Source organism: Nelusetta ayraudi, unplaced genomic scaffold (assembly GCF_046127955.1).
Source record: "Nelusetta ayraudi isolate G7.1 ecotype Tasmania unplaced genomic scaffold, CSIRO-AGI_Nayr_v1 ptg000002l, whole genome shotgun sequence".
NCBI classification, from domain to species: Eukaryota; Metazoa; Chordata; class Actinopteri; order Tetraodontiformes; family Monacanthidae; genus Nelusetta; species Nelusetta ayraudi.
In genome coordinates this window covers 12849725-12863525 of record NW_027466052.1, presented here as the reverse complement: position 1 = coordinate 12863525, position 13801 = coordinate 12849725, and the positions used below count along the sequence as shown (strand labels likewise).

Here is a 13801-nt window from a genome sequence, read left to right as displayed (position 1 = left end):
GGCTAGCTACAATAGCTGTGGTAACTTACAAAAAAACGACCAACTTACCCGTGTGTGTTTGTTTGGTTTTGTTTTTTTTTTTTACGCCACTGTTTATAAGGCCACTTGTGCTTTAAGACAAATTGCCGCTCACGGCGTCGCCCCCCCGCAACGTCACCTTAGCTGTGCGATACTTGCGCAAACACGCCGACGGCCACACATGTGAATTAATTGCGGTCTGTCACTTTGGACATGTTAAGCTAGCTAGCCCAGCAAGCCAGTCAGCCAGTGTCAGTGTAAAATGGCAGTCTCTCCCCCCCCCCAGCTGAACCGTTACCACTCGGCAGTAGGCCGGGGGGGTGCCGTTGGAGGCTGCGGAGCGCAGGGGATCGACTGGCGAAGCGGGAGGACGGCGTTTGCGCAAGAATTAAAAGGGGTGCGGGTGAAACGGTGTTTTCGGGTGCGGAAACTGGGTTTCGTGGGACGTGTTGTACGGCGGCGGGCTGACTTTGAACGAGTGTTTAAAGTTTGTCGGTTCCCTGAATTGGTGTGTAACGTGGTACGGTCCGCAGAAAAAGAAACACAATCGTTGCCCTAATGAAATTCCTAAACTCGTGCGTCTTACATATTTTTCCACGTCATTTCTGTGATGCCATATATAGTTCCCCCCTTACGGATATGCTTCTATAAGTGGAGAAAATACTGATAAAGACTGTTAAGCATGAGGAAATTAAGTATGCAAAAATTCGGAATGGGAAAGTTGGATTTCAGTTACTTAATTCTTTGGTCTTTTTTGTATTAAATGAAAGTCCTGCACTCGTGTGCATGACATACTTGTTTAATGTCATTTCTGTGATGGCATCTACAAGTTTTTCTCTGAATATCCTACATTTATGAGAAGTAATGAAAATGCTGACAAAGACTGAAGAAATACTGATGAAATTATGCGTACAAAATTCTGAAAAGGGAAAGTTGGATTTCACAACTCAAATCTTTGGCATTTTTTGTATTGAGAATTTTTCACTATGGAAAAATAATCTTTTAAAATGGAAATAACTTTTGATAAATTTAGTATAATCTTTCTAGCTTTTTTCCGCTTGTCCGCCAGGGCTATGAAACTCCGTACCATCAGGGCAGCAAAAAGAGGAAATCAGAGGAACAATGACGGATCGTGGAGCTGGACAACTGGGGATGAGTGGTTTCATGGATGACCTCACAATTACAACATCCTCACCATGTGCAAGCTGGATGGGTGCTGAGCTTGAGGGAGTCAACGTGGGTTAGAATTTAAGGGACATGGTTAAAGGAAAGGCAAGACCACGGACGGACAAGTACTTTGTTCCATTTTCTGTGGGGACAATCTAGCTGAGATAGCTTATTTTTGTGGTATGGAGGAGAAGCGAAAAGGCGAGCTGAAGGCCAGGAGGGAGTAAGCAGCGGCTAAATGTAACAGCTATCAGTTCATGTGGATATGATGTGATAGAATTACAACTCATCCCAAGACATTTATTCAATGCAATTATACATAATAAATACATTGATACAGTAAATATACTGTGTATTCATATGTCTTAAAACAGACAAGAATAAAATATTCACGACAGTTCATATCATATCTGCAATATCTCCAACCCCAATTCCAAAACAAGGAGGTCGCTTGTAAAATCAAAAATAAAACTAAAATAAATTAACAAGCAAACTCAGTTTGATTACTTGACATGTGATTTCTTTCTATTGGCAACAGGGTGTTTATGAGGTTTGCAAATCATTGCATCCCATTATCACACTGTAAAATGTTTTGGAAAATAGAGGTTGAATATCAGCTAAAAGGTTTTTCATCATTTCATCACAATATTGAGTTCTCTCTCACTGGATGTGCTTCTATCCGTTTTTGACTGACAAACAGACTTTCAGTTCTCTGATGAAGGTAGCCATTGTAGAAGTCAGCTGCTGTAAGTCTTTTTTTCAGAAGCACTGCATTGAAGCCCACCCAGCCATCCTGCAAAAGCAAACAAACCCAAAGTTGAAGCCACAGGATCAATTTCACTTTTTTTTTTTTTTTTTTTTTTTTACATTTGAGAAGACAGTCTTGTCTTCTTGGCATTTTTTCATAGTTTCTTACTTCACACAAAAGTGAATAAAAGATTTATGCAGAAGACAGCATGTGGCCACTTTCCATTGTTTTCTGACAGTAACTTCAATGCAGCAGTGAAGTATTGTTACATTAGTCATGGTTGAGAACATTTGGCAGGAAAATCTATCAAACCTTAATTTTAATGCACCTTTCATGTGTTTGTGACTTTAAAAGACTATTTTGTCTGATCATGCCGATGTGCGGTTTTTTTAAAATTTTGTAAACAATCAGTGTCACTTCCGTCATGTAAATTCAGTAAATATGGACGGGATAAAGAGGAATAGTTGCTAAAAAAAAAAAAGGTGGTTCAGACCTTGCAACACACAGCCAGAGTGTTGGTGTGCTTCTGGTAGCTCACTGACCCAGGAACTGGTTTCCCACTTTGACCTGCAAACAAAATGTGTGTTGGACGTGACTTCTAGTGGAAGAGGCAAGACAAGACTAATATATAATGCTCTAAAATGATATATAAATACATAAGCACAAGAAAATTAAAGTATATTACACATAGACCACTTTGTCACATATGACGATGAATGACTGTGAAAACCCTTCATATGAAATGCAACACAAAACAACCTGAAAATGCAAAACTGGATAGTTAAAAAGATTTTGCTTTTACTTAATTTTTCCAATGCTAATGTTCTTTAATACAAAACAGTATATTTGACAGTCTTGTTCACTTGTCATCATAACAAGGATTTGAAGCCAGAAGCTACTCATATCAACGCCACAACTAATTTTAATTGCAATTACACCATACACCACCTGTTAAGAAGAACAAAAACATCAACCAAAACTGTGATTTGATAAATAAAACGGTACTTATCTCACTTGAGCACAAAATGTGCAAATAAGTCACCAACATTTGAAAACCAGGGAAGTATGAAGCTAGTGCAGGTGCTTTGAGCACGTTAATGTCTAACACCTTACACCGTACATGAACAAACATACCTGATAATGAAATGTGACATTTTCCGACAAAATCCAGAAGTTTTAATGTCCTGCCCATCCATGTGGTTTTCAAAGGTATCTGATGGGAAAAAAAGATGGATCATCAATAATATACCCACGGGAGTCCAGCACTGAATCAACTCAACTTTGGGAATCTTTATTACCCGGGACCCAATGGCACGATACAATCGATCTATTTGGTCACAAGTCTGCTCCTCCCACACCATCCAGCTCATTGACGAGTTAATTTTAGGAGCTTATAAATAAAAAATATGTCTGAGTTAGACAATTCCATATATTTTGTAAGACTATGTAAGACCATGATGAGGGTACTTACCAAAAGTTGCACCCATTTGTCTTTGCTCTCTTTTTCGTGTTCGTACCTCTGGAAGCGTTGCTAACGTATTGAGCAGCTGCAATCCAGACCAGAAACCCAGTCACTAAGATGCATGGCGACATTCAAAGAGAACATCTTTGAAAAGAAAAAAGAAAAAAGATGCTTACCAAGTGTGCTCCCTTGGCGGCCAGGGCCGCTCCAAGTTCATCAGCAGTACAGTTTTCAGGGACCTGATGAAGCACCTGACTGAGAATGGGACCCACGTCAAACCTGAGATGGGCGAGAATTTTGTTGTATAAGTATTTACAGTGACAACATAAATAACAGAGAGGAGAATGCAATGTTTTCAATTACCTATGAGGACGGATCTGCATGATACTGACTCCTGTCTCAGTGTCTCCATGCAAGATGGTGTGAAAAATAGGTGCAGGACCTCTCCACCGTGGTAGCAGGCTGGGGTGAACGTTGAGTATCCCGCTGTACAGGTAAACATTGCATTTACCATCTGTATTTATGAGGTATTTGATAGAATTATTCTGGAATTTATCTTCAGGCTCTTCAGGCTGATTCTATGTTAATTTCATAAATTGCTCAGCTGCCCATTTATATAATATTAACATCAAATTTCAGTCTTTTAAATAAATTTATGGTGAACATGTCACATGTTTTATTCAGCGTTTCAAAAACAACATTATTTTCAAGGTCAACCCATTGTTTCACCAGCAAACTGTACAGCATAGACCAAAAGCTTAGCGAGCCTCTTCAAAAACAATTTCAGTATAAGCATGTATTGCTGCTGTTTGGTGCCTTGTTGTAAAAGCAAACTACAGGCTTTAAAGCTCACCTTGAGTAGTTCGCGTGAGATTTTTGAAACTGTACAACAGCAAAGCTATGACGTTAATGATTTTGCTTGCTTGTTTTTCTTTTTGGTCTCGAAATACAGACCAGCTTTTAATATGTCACTGCCGTGAACCAGTACTTACTATGGGAACTTGTTGATCAACCTCTCAGGTAGTAAGCAACCGAAGGACACGACCACTCCGACATCAAACTGTCCATCCACGTTATTAGGGGGCCAACTATGAACGGGTAGGTGGTTGTGTTGGGCAAACCTCTGCACCGGAACATCACTTGACAGAGTTACAACTTCAAGCGTTTTCACAATCCCATCATTGGCGTTCCTACAAACAGGAAACAAACATCAGATTTCATGCAACAATGCCCTGCATTCTAGACGACCCTTCAACAAAAACTGCTTTAATTAATTAAAAAAAAAAAACTAAAAAAAAAAACACATTTGGCTCAGGGATGTACACCGTTTAGTTAAAAAGTCACTCTGCAAAATGGAATCTCTCAAGCGTTTTAATTCCATTCAAAATGCCTATTCTAGCTGTAGAATTACAGGGATTTCTTCAAAGAAAACATACATTTATGCCGTTTCCTGGAGCCATACCTGCTGGACGCGAGAAGCTTCAGAGATTCCACAGCAAACTGATCCGAACCGAAGAACAGGAGCCTCCAGGGAGGTCCAGAGGAGGTGCACAGCCGTCGCTGCAACCCGAAAACACAGCTTCTCCTCCTCAAGGGCTGCACACAACAGTGTTGGAGGAGGTGGAGGAGACGCAAAGACGCCACAGCTGTCTTGCCCTTCGTCAACATCGTGATACGCTTCTGTTCCAATTAATACTTGTCATAGCGGTCAATGTTCACAATTTTATTTGTATCTAAACTCTCCTCAGACTCGTCCCGAAAGTGTGAGTAACGGGCGCCGCCATGTTTTCCGCAGACACTTCCGGTCACGGTTTCTTCTTCGCCGGTTTGGATGTTGTCGAAGAAGGACTCACTAGCGCAACTGCTAGGCCGAAGAGAGACATGCTTACTGAATTATGGACGTTGGTGAGGTTAACCCATTGATATTGAAATTTGGTAATGAACGACTAGACATTTTTCGATGTCACAAAAAAAGTACTGAACTTGATACCCGGCCCTAAATAACTGCCTCTCACCTAAGGGAAGCACCCAAACGTGGTCCCTTGGCTCCTCTCTCACCCTGCTCTTTCTATTGAGGCAACAACAACGTTGAAAAATGGTTGAATCAGCGTTGAATCAATGTTGAAAAATGATTGAAAAATGGTTGAAAAATAAACCATTCTTCAACCATTTTCCATGATTTACAATTATTCATGTGTTACACAAACAACACAACATAAGCAATTAAGACCAGATTTAGATCTGCCAACCGTTTTTATTCACATATTTACAAATGCACTTGTTCAAACCACCTGTCTCACCAGCCCTATTCAAATATTAATTTTCACAGCTCAACTCTGCCAAACATCACGAATAGGCTGAGTGAATATTTTTGTTATTTGAGTTTCCCTTTCTTCGATTACAGTTAATATAAAAAAAGGGGCACATTATTTGGTTAGTTTGCAGTTTCTTAGAGTAGCTTCTGATATGGATTAGCCGGCTAATTATTATACGATGTATGACAGTCATTTTTAACTGTAAAGTGTTTGTAAAATTAGGAGGGTAGATTTAAGATAAAATTCAGGTTCATCTAATGACCTGGATATGAGTTTGGAAATGTCTCATCTCTATTTCTTTCTTTGCTTGAAGCTGTTAAATAATTTAATTCATTCATTTTCCATACCCGCTTAGTCCCGAGCTCAGGGTCACGGGGGTCTGCTGGAGCCTATCCCAGCTGTCTTAGGGCGAAGGCATTGACACCCTTGACAAGTCGCCAGTTCATCGCAGGGCAATAATTTAATTGAATTGAAAAAAAGCAACAACGTGTACTTGAATTTTAAGGTTGGAGTTGGAGCTCGTTTTGTTTTTTTTTTTTGTTTTTTTAAAGGTTGCACTTCATATTTTCATTGTTTTTCCACTGCATTTCACATTTCAATGCAAATCCAGTCAAGGAAAAGGTTTACAAAAAAGTATTTGCCCAAATATCCATAGCAATCTGTACATTACTTATAATAAATAAGGCAACACTAAAAGATGAAAGTTTTTTGTGGCAACACTTTCACAGAGACATTTAGAGAGGCACCCAGCTCTTTGTGGGAATGAGGTCCTTGGCAAAGCATTAAAGGATTTTTGGGAAGAAAAAAAGAGAATTCATTGTCAAAGTGCAGATCAATGACAACATAGTAGTGTTTTAGACAAAAGTTAAAATGTGTGTGTTTCCTTTGGTGGCTACACAACCTAATTTAAATTTCAGTCAAATGTATAAAGTTGTCCTTTGCCTCTTTAAATATCATCCGCAGTGAATACGCACATTTCAGTAACGTTAGTCCTTCATAAAGAGAGTAAACCCGAGGCCAGATCAACATTACACAAGCTGTCACTTTAAAATAACACATTTTGAATGGATTCTGTCAAGGAACCATCACTCTGGTTGCTTGGACGTTTCCCTGTGTTGTTCTTGGCTGCTTCTCTTCATTTGAGGTTCTGGTTGTGAATAATCCTCCAGGAATTTCAGGTGGAATTCCTTGACTTTTTTGAGGAGGTCCTTGAGCTTCTCAGGGCTCGGAAGAATGGTCATTCTAGGAGATAAGAAAACAATTTCAATGAATTCTTGTTGAAACTTGTGATTATTACAACACATAGATTGGATGCCTACAATCACCAGGAATGGGAATTTTTACTTGCACATGAAACGCGCATTTAGTACTTAAATAAGGATGCAGAACATATGTTGAATTTGTAATATTTGAAACAGCAGAATTTGCACATTTAAATGAGGAGAAAACACAAGAAGTGATGTGTGGAACTGCTGTCTCCCCACTACTTCAATGAGCTCTTTGGCATGTGAGTTCAAGCCCACATGCCATTGACATGTGGGCTTTTATTTGTAGAAAAACCACATGTCAAATATGGCTTTTTCCACAGAAGTTGAATTATTGCGAACACAATTTTTATTACAAATCAGGATATTGTTTATATTTTAACACTATTTTATTTTATTTTCAGCTAAAAAAAAAATTCATATTTATGCTGAAACAAATCTATGTGATAAAAGCAGAGAATGAGTGCATGTCCAACCTGAAGTGATAGGTTCCATCCCTCTGGCCAAAACCACTTCCTGGGACTACACAGATCCCAGTTTCCTCCAGCAGTTTGAGGCAGTACAGCATATCTGGTGCCATGGACAAGGACTGCAAAAACATAGACACAGATGAAGTTGTGGCGACTTGAGCCGCCAAATTATCCTCAAATTACTATTATTATTATTTGGTGCTGCACAGCTGGTGGACAAAGGAGGAAAACAGGAAATATAAACAAGTCGCTGGTGAAGGAATAGGTTGCAGACCTGAGCTTCCTGGATTGCTCGTGGTGGAATGAAGATCTGAGGAAAAGCGTACATAGCTCCTTGGACGGGATTGCACTTGATGCCTGGCACCGAGTTCAAGATTTCCTCCGTCAGCTTGGCTTTGTGAGCCAGGGCGTCCAGAACAGAGCTCTTCTCCTGAGGGTCAAAATAACCCCAAACACACGGAGGGATAAACATGAAAATAAACTGATGATACATTTGTCTCACGCAGCATTTCCAACAAGATCAACAAGATCATTAATTTTTCCTATTTCTTAAATTGGCGTTTCTCAACTGGTGTGTTGACCCAAAAGTGACGTTTTCCTTGCACACACACACACACACACACACACACACACACACACACACACACACACACACACACACACATTTGTGTGTGTGTATATAATACACACATATATATACATGGTCCTAAATCATTCCCATTTGTTCCAAATTTAAAAAAATAAAATAAAATTTTGCCACCAACAGTATTCAAACCCACCTTGCTAAACTGGATGTAAGAGGGCTCGTGCTCTTTGGGAGGATTTACAATGACGTCCATAGCTGCCTGTCCAGAAACGGGAGGGCAGAGGCGAACAGACAGAAGTTTAATGAGCTGTGCCTTCACCTGGGAGTCCATGTTCAACACCTCCATGTATCCTCCGCGGAATCCACACCTAGTGACACAGGGTGGCACAACAGGGACACTGTTAAAAGAGACTCTGCGGGAGAGTGCTGCAGAGCGATGGAGCCTGAGTGAGTCAGGTTTCATCCATTTTTTCAGTGTTTTAAGAGTCATTTCAGTGAAGAACTAAATACCGTAGGGCTTCAAAGAAAGATATTTTGTTCTAACTTTGCTTGTGATTATTTTCAATGGACAGTAAAGCACAGGTTCTCTACATATCCCATGATTTATTTTTTGTGGTGGGCCACCAAAACACTCCATCCATCTGCTCCTGCTCCGGCCCCCTTTGTCAAATTCTAACCCACTGTGGCCCACCAAGTCAAAAAGTTGCCCTGCCCTGATCTAGCAGGTCTACGCATTCTTCTTCACTACTGATGACTGAGACACAGACCTCTGAGGTAAAGCGCTGCTAAAACAGCCATGGAAGAAATAAGGGACGTGTATCAGGTTCAAAACCACGCATTTGATGAGTTGAAAGAGACTCATACACTGAGGAAGATGAGAACCAGGGGGTCTGATTATCCAAAATACATCCTGACTCAAAGTGTAGAAAGTAGAGACAGCATAATAGCGCGTACGAAACACAACTCGGCAAGGAGCTGAGTGTGTGTCGAGTGCAGATACTCACTCTCCGGTGTAGCCCTTGGAGGTGGAGTGGAAGGAGGCGAGCTCCACATTGTTGAAGTACTCGGGGCCCATCTCATACAGGACCTTCTTGAAAGAGTGGAACTGACAGTCTGACGAGTACACGTTGTCTTGGTAGACCTGTAAAAATACAACACACATGCAGACGGCAGTGTGAGAGGTGCGCTGACGTGTAAATGCAAAAAAAGTGTTTCCATGAAAGCACCTCATGAAAGCGTAAAAACCTTTTAGCCATATTTGAGAGGTTTTCCCAAGTTTAGGTGTTTCCATTACCAGTTTTTATTGCGATATTTAGTTTAGCGCAGTTCTAAGAGTAATGGAAATGCAGCTATACGTGGTGTCTGAGGAGGGAGTTCAGAGTGAAAATGTTTCTTCATGCAACAACATGAGACACAGCTGTTGCTCTGCTAGATCTGAAGCCACACATTGAATTGGAGAGCTGCACAGATACTGCAGGTCCAAATTAGAAAGCGGGTCAGATTTCCATTACACAACAAGCTCAGTAGATGTACTGCATACTTTGAATGTGATACACCTGACCAAGTTGCATATGCATTCGGCTGCAGCAGGCTTTACTGTATTGTTCCCTGGTTTTATCTAAGATATAGTACTTTTTAAAAACAGCGACAGTAAGTCAAAGCTGATGTCGACTTGTGACAGTGTTTCACCTTTACAAACGTGACTCAAAGCGCACAACATTAGAGCCTCTGGGTTGCACTGTTTAAAACATAGGCGTCAAACTCTGGCCCACGAGGCAATACAAAATCACTATTAGAGCTGACCCGCTGTATACTACAAATGTACTGCTAATACTACAAATCCCAGAAAGCTCAGCTCAATCAGAACAGGACATTCATTGAAGGATATTATTATCACTTAAGTGGTTTATTGTTGTTATTTTACTTTTAAATGTATTATTAGCCCGTGGAAAAGGGTTACTGTTTAAATTTGAATCAGAAGGGGGTCAATATGAAAAGGTTTACTGTTCTATCTGGAGGAAGATTTTTTTCAATAAATATCGATGTTGGCCCCACAACTTTGTCCAAGTTGTAAATTTGAGTAGGACACTCCAGCTAAATTAGATTGAAAGTCGACAGCAGAATTTACCTCATCCGCCATGACGAAGAGGTTCTCCTCATAGGCAAAGTGCAGCACCTCCTCTATGCACTTCTTACTCTGCACCTGACCTAGAGCACAGGACATCAAACGCTGTATTTCAATATTCACCCACATAAAAATTAAAATGTTTGGCAGCACAGAACACATCCAACATCAGTACCGGTGGGGTTTCCAGGGTTGATGATGCACAGGACTCTCGGCTGGCAGTGCTGCTTGGCCGTCAGGTAAGCTCGCTGCAGCTCCTCGATGTCCAGCGCCCAGCAATTGGCCTCGTCCAAGTAGTAGTTGATATGCACGCCCTCCAACTCGGAGATGGCTGCAGAGTAGAGTGGGTACTGAGGGATGGGAATCATCACGCCCGTCCTAGACCTGCCCTTGCCGGACACCAGCAGCTTCAAGATGCTCTGAAAACAGCAGACAATACCTGTAGACTTTTCATGGATTCTGGAGCAGTGGTTTTCAACCATTTTATTTTACACCAAAAAAAACAAAACACACCAACCAAACAAAAGTATTATGAAATGACACCTTTTAGCTTCATAATTACAATATAGTCACTCGCTCAGTGTGAAACCTGGGCCCGTTTAGATGCGCACAGAGCTGATATTTAGGAAGGAGGAAAATAGGAAAAGAGGAAAATAGGCTCACATTCATTTTAAAGAACCAAACAATGGATTACTTATTATAAATATAATTTATTATTATTTTTAGACCAATTAAGTGAATTTTTACACTTAATTGCTCAAAAAAAAAATTAATAATAACAAGGAACGTAAGCCTATTCTCCTCCCTCAATTCGTGCCTGGATATCAGATTTGTGTAAATCTAAACAGGCCCACGTTTCACACTGATTGAGTATAAATAAATTAAAAGACTATATTGTCATTATTAGGCTGAATTTGTTATATTTGGTTGGGGGTTTGCCATTAGATTTTTATTTCAATGTAAAAAAAATGTGCCGTGGCTGAAAAAAAGGTTCAAAACACTGTTCTAGACTTCTCCTTAAAGAAAGTAATAAAAAGAAATTGAAAAGTACAAAGCACTCTCATTGTGTACTATGAATCTCCATTGCGACTAAGAAACATAGGTGAATCAGCCAGGCACGGTAAAGCCAGCTGACTCCCCGCCTCCGCTGCGTCGTGGCCGTGAGCATCGACGGCAAAAGGCCATCGAGCAAAGAACGCAACGCAGCTGCTTGTACCATGATGCCGTCGCTGGCACCTGTGGTGAGGTAGACGTTGTTCCAGTCAGAGGGGACACCCTCATCCCTTCGCGTGATGTAGTCAGCAATGTCCTGGCGAACACAGTCCACTCCCTGGCTGGCGCTGTAGGAGCCTGGATAGAAAAAACACAAACGAGCTTCAGCAGCTAACAAAGTTTTCATCATTTATACACATCATTATTTATATATTTCATCATTTTCATACAGAATTAAAAAAAAAAAAAAAAAGGCAGGTCCACCCTGAAGTTACATCAGCTCTGGAATGTGTCTTTAAAGTCTGTCAACTTGTGTCTACCTGGGGACCAAATTGACATTTTGTCTTAGAATTCAGCCTTCAAGTCTTTATTGCGCATATCCAATTAAATCATTGTCCCGTGACACCAGTTTCAGAGCCCGCGGCTCAGACCTTGACAACCTACGAGTGGTTGGGTACCACTACCATCACGTCACGCGGCCACACTCGTGCGCACACAAACCTAGACTGTGCCCCCCGCAGTCCTGGAGGATACGACGCGCTCGTTGTTTGGCGTCGTCGGGGAAAGCTGGACTGTCCAGAAGATCTGGGAAACAACAGAGAGCCACCACCTGCAAGAGGATGATTGCAAGAAGAACCAGATTACAAGAAAGAGAAGTGAAAGGAGCTGAAATATTCAACCTGGTGTCTGATCGTCTGTTGCTGTGCACATGAAAAGTAGTGGAAAGAGAGCTACATATTATATGTGCACATACATATTTATATCAATCTATCTATCTAACTATCTATCTATCAATCTATCTATTTATTTATAGCAATAGCCATAATTTCATTGTTTAAGAAGCATCTTTTACATAAGCTATCTGTGCAGAAATTCATTTTTAAACCTTTAGTTTTAATACTTGACGTGGCCTTTACAAAGTAAAAACTCACCGCACTGAGATCCATAATATATAGTATTTTCTTTCCTCACCTGACGCACGAACGTGATTGGCTGCTGGCCCATGGCGTGGGCGTCGCCAATATTGGCCTTAATGACCTCAGAGAAAGGCTTTTTCAGTCCCTGTTGGGGATTGGGGGGGGGGGGCAGAGGGGACATATCGTGACGTAACAAGGGGTAAAAAAAGAAAACATAGAATACGTCAACGACGTTAAATTTAAACCACGGCGTGTTACAACAGAAAACGACAGCGTATACAGTACATATGCATGTATTGTAGCGTCGGTTGGCAATGACTCAATGAGAAGAAGCTCGCGCTCAACCGTGTGAGCGCGAGGAGCCGGTGATGCGCGCGCAAGAGAATGATGCAAGATGTGTGTCGCTTTAAATGTCATCGTTAGCGGTTATACATTGTGGGATTTAACGCGTCTTTTCATTGGCCAACTGTTCAATTGTTAAGATTGTATTGTCAAAAAAATGTGTCGTAGCTATGGAGACGTCCGCTGCACCTGCTCTGCGCGCGCGCACACACACACGCACGCACACACACACACACACACACACACACACACACACACACACACAACGAATGATCTGTGTCACAACAAGTGGAGCTAAGCAGCCCCGTCGGGGTCGGTGGGCTCCAACCTGCCGCAGCCTCTTCTCGATGTCCCCGGCCTTGATGACGATGGGTCCCCGCACGGCGTACTCCACCGCCTTCACCTGCGGGTTGAGGGTGGCCATGGTCAGGGTCTTCTCCCGCATCCTCGCCGCCGGTTGCCGCGCCTCCGCGGTGGCCTCGGCGGTGTGGCTGAAGCGCTTGGAGCCGCCGCCGCAGCTGAGCCGCTCGCCGGGGAACAGCTGCCGCAGCAGCGCCGAGCAGAGCGCTTCCGTTCGCAGGGGGACGTGGTGGTCAGCGACCATGCGGGTGAGACGGTGCATGGCTGCTCGGCTGAGAGAGTCGGTTCGGTAGCGCCGCTTCTTGGGCCGCCGGCAAACCTCGAGTCTTCCTCGCCTCCTCCTTTCTCCCCTCTGTGATGATGTGATGAGTCGTTCGCAAATGAACTGTTTCGAAGAGCCGGCTCTTTACAGTGAACGAACGAGGAGAGCCGGCGGCTCCTGATTCCTGAGTGGGAGCGATTGATTTCATCCCCCCCGCGGATGTAAACATCTTTTTTTCCCTTTTATACCCATCAAATGCTTTATTTTTATTTCCCTCTCTATACATACATACGTGTGTATGTGTGTGTGTGTGTGTGTGTGTGTGTGTGTGTGTGTGTGTGTGTGTGTGTGTGTGTGTGTACATATCTATATAGACACATGCATATATATGTTTCACCTAATTTGGTATATATAAAAAAATAAATAAACAAAATAAGTTAAACAAAACAAAACCTGAGGAGCCGTTTGGGAGCCGAAAGAGCCGGCTCTTCTTAGTGAACCGACTCAGAAGAGTCGGTTCTCTGAGGAGAGCCGGAACTCCCACCATCACTC

The 13801-nt window shown here is 41.9% G+C and overlaps 2 protein-coding genes and 1 long non-coding RNA gene across 3 annotated transcripts; 1 reads left to right on the top strand and 2 right to left on the bottom strand.

The window, feature by feature from the left end:
* Positions 1-41: 41 nt before the first annotated feature.
* Positions 42-1447, top strand: LOC142887410 (uncharacterized). Its single transcript, XR_012926536.1, has 3 exons — positions 42-439; positions 1088-1231; positions 1392-1447. It is a non-coding gene; the product is annotated as an uncharacterized LOC142887410 (long non-coding RNA).
* Positions 1448-1464: 17 nt separating this feature from the next.
* On the bottom strand, positions 1465-5211 carry mtfmt (mitochondrial methionyl-tRNA formyltransferase). Its single transcript, XM_076024996.1, has 9 exons — positions 4858-5211; positions 4388-4585; positions 3759-3881; positions 3572-3674; positions 3405-3480; positions 3232-3323; positions 3068-3146; positions 2427-2500; positions 1465-1978 (listed from the first exon to the last, which is right to left on the bottom strand). The coding sequence occupies exons 1-9, from the start codon at positions 5061-5063 to the stop codon at positions 1826-1828; spliced, it is 1104 nt and encodes a 367-aa protein (XP_075881111.1). The 5' UTR covers positions 5064-5211; the 3' UTR covers positions 1465-1825.
* A 418-nt stretch (positions 5212-5629) lies between these two features.
* On the bottom strand, positions 5630-13349 carry gpt2 (glutamic pyruvate transaminase (alanine aminotransferase) 2). Its single transcript, XM_076024971.1, has 11 exons — positions 12956-13349; positions 12341-12430; positions 11870-11978; positions 11373-11506; positions 10332-10575; positions 10160-10239; positions 9036-9172; positions 8225-8399; positions 7720-7875; positions 7452-7564; positions 5630-6952 (listed from the first exon to the last, which is right to left on the bottom strand). Exons 1-11 carry the CDS (start codon positions 13247-13249, stop codon positions 6796-6798), a joined length of 1689 nt encoding a protein of 562 aa, XP_075881086.1. The 5' UTR covers positions 13250-13349; the 3' UTR covers positions 5630-6795.
* Between the last annotated feature and the right edge of the window lie 452 nt (positions 13350-13801).

Coding starts and splice junctions, on each gene's coding strand:
- mtfmt (XM_076024996.1), bottom strand. CDS start 5,063: ATGTTGACGAAGGGCAAGACAGCTGTGGCGTCTTTGCGTCTCCTCCAC. Junction 3,882..4,387: donor TTGATCAACAAGTTCCCATA/GTAAGTACTGGT, acceptor TTACCTGTACAG/CGGGATACTCAACGTTCACC. Junction 3,147..3,231: donor ATCGTGCCATTGGGTCCCGG/GTAATAAAGATT, acceptor TTTTCCCATCAG/ATACCTTTGAAAACCACATG.
- gpt2 (XM_076024971.1), bottom strand. CDS start 13,249: ATGCACCGTCTCACCCGCATGGTCGCTGACCACCACGTCCCCCTGCGA. Junction 8,400..9,035: donor TCCAAGGGCTACACCGGAGA/GTGAGTATCTGC, acceptor CTGTGTCACTAG/GTGTGGATTCCGCGGAGGAT. Junction 7,876..8,224: donor CTTACATCCAGTTTAGCAAG/GTGGGTTTGAAT, acceptor TTTGACCCTCAG/GAGAAGAGCTCTGTTCTGGA.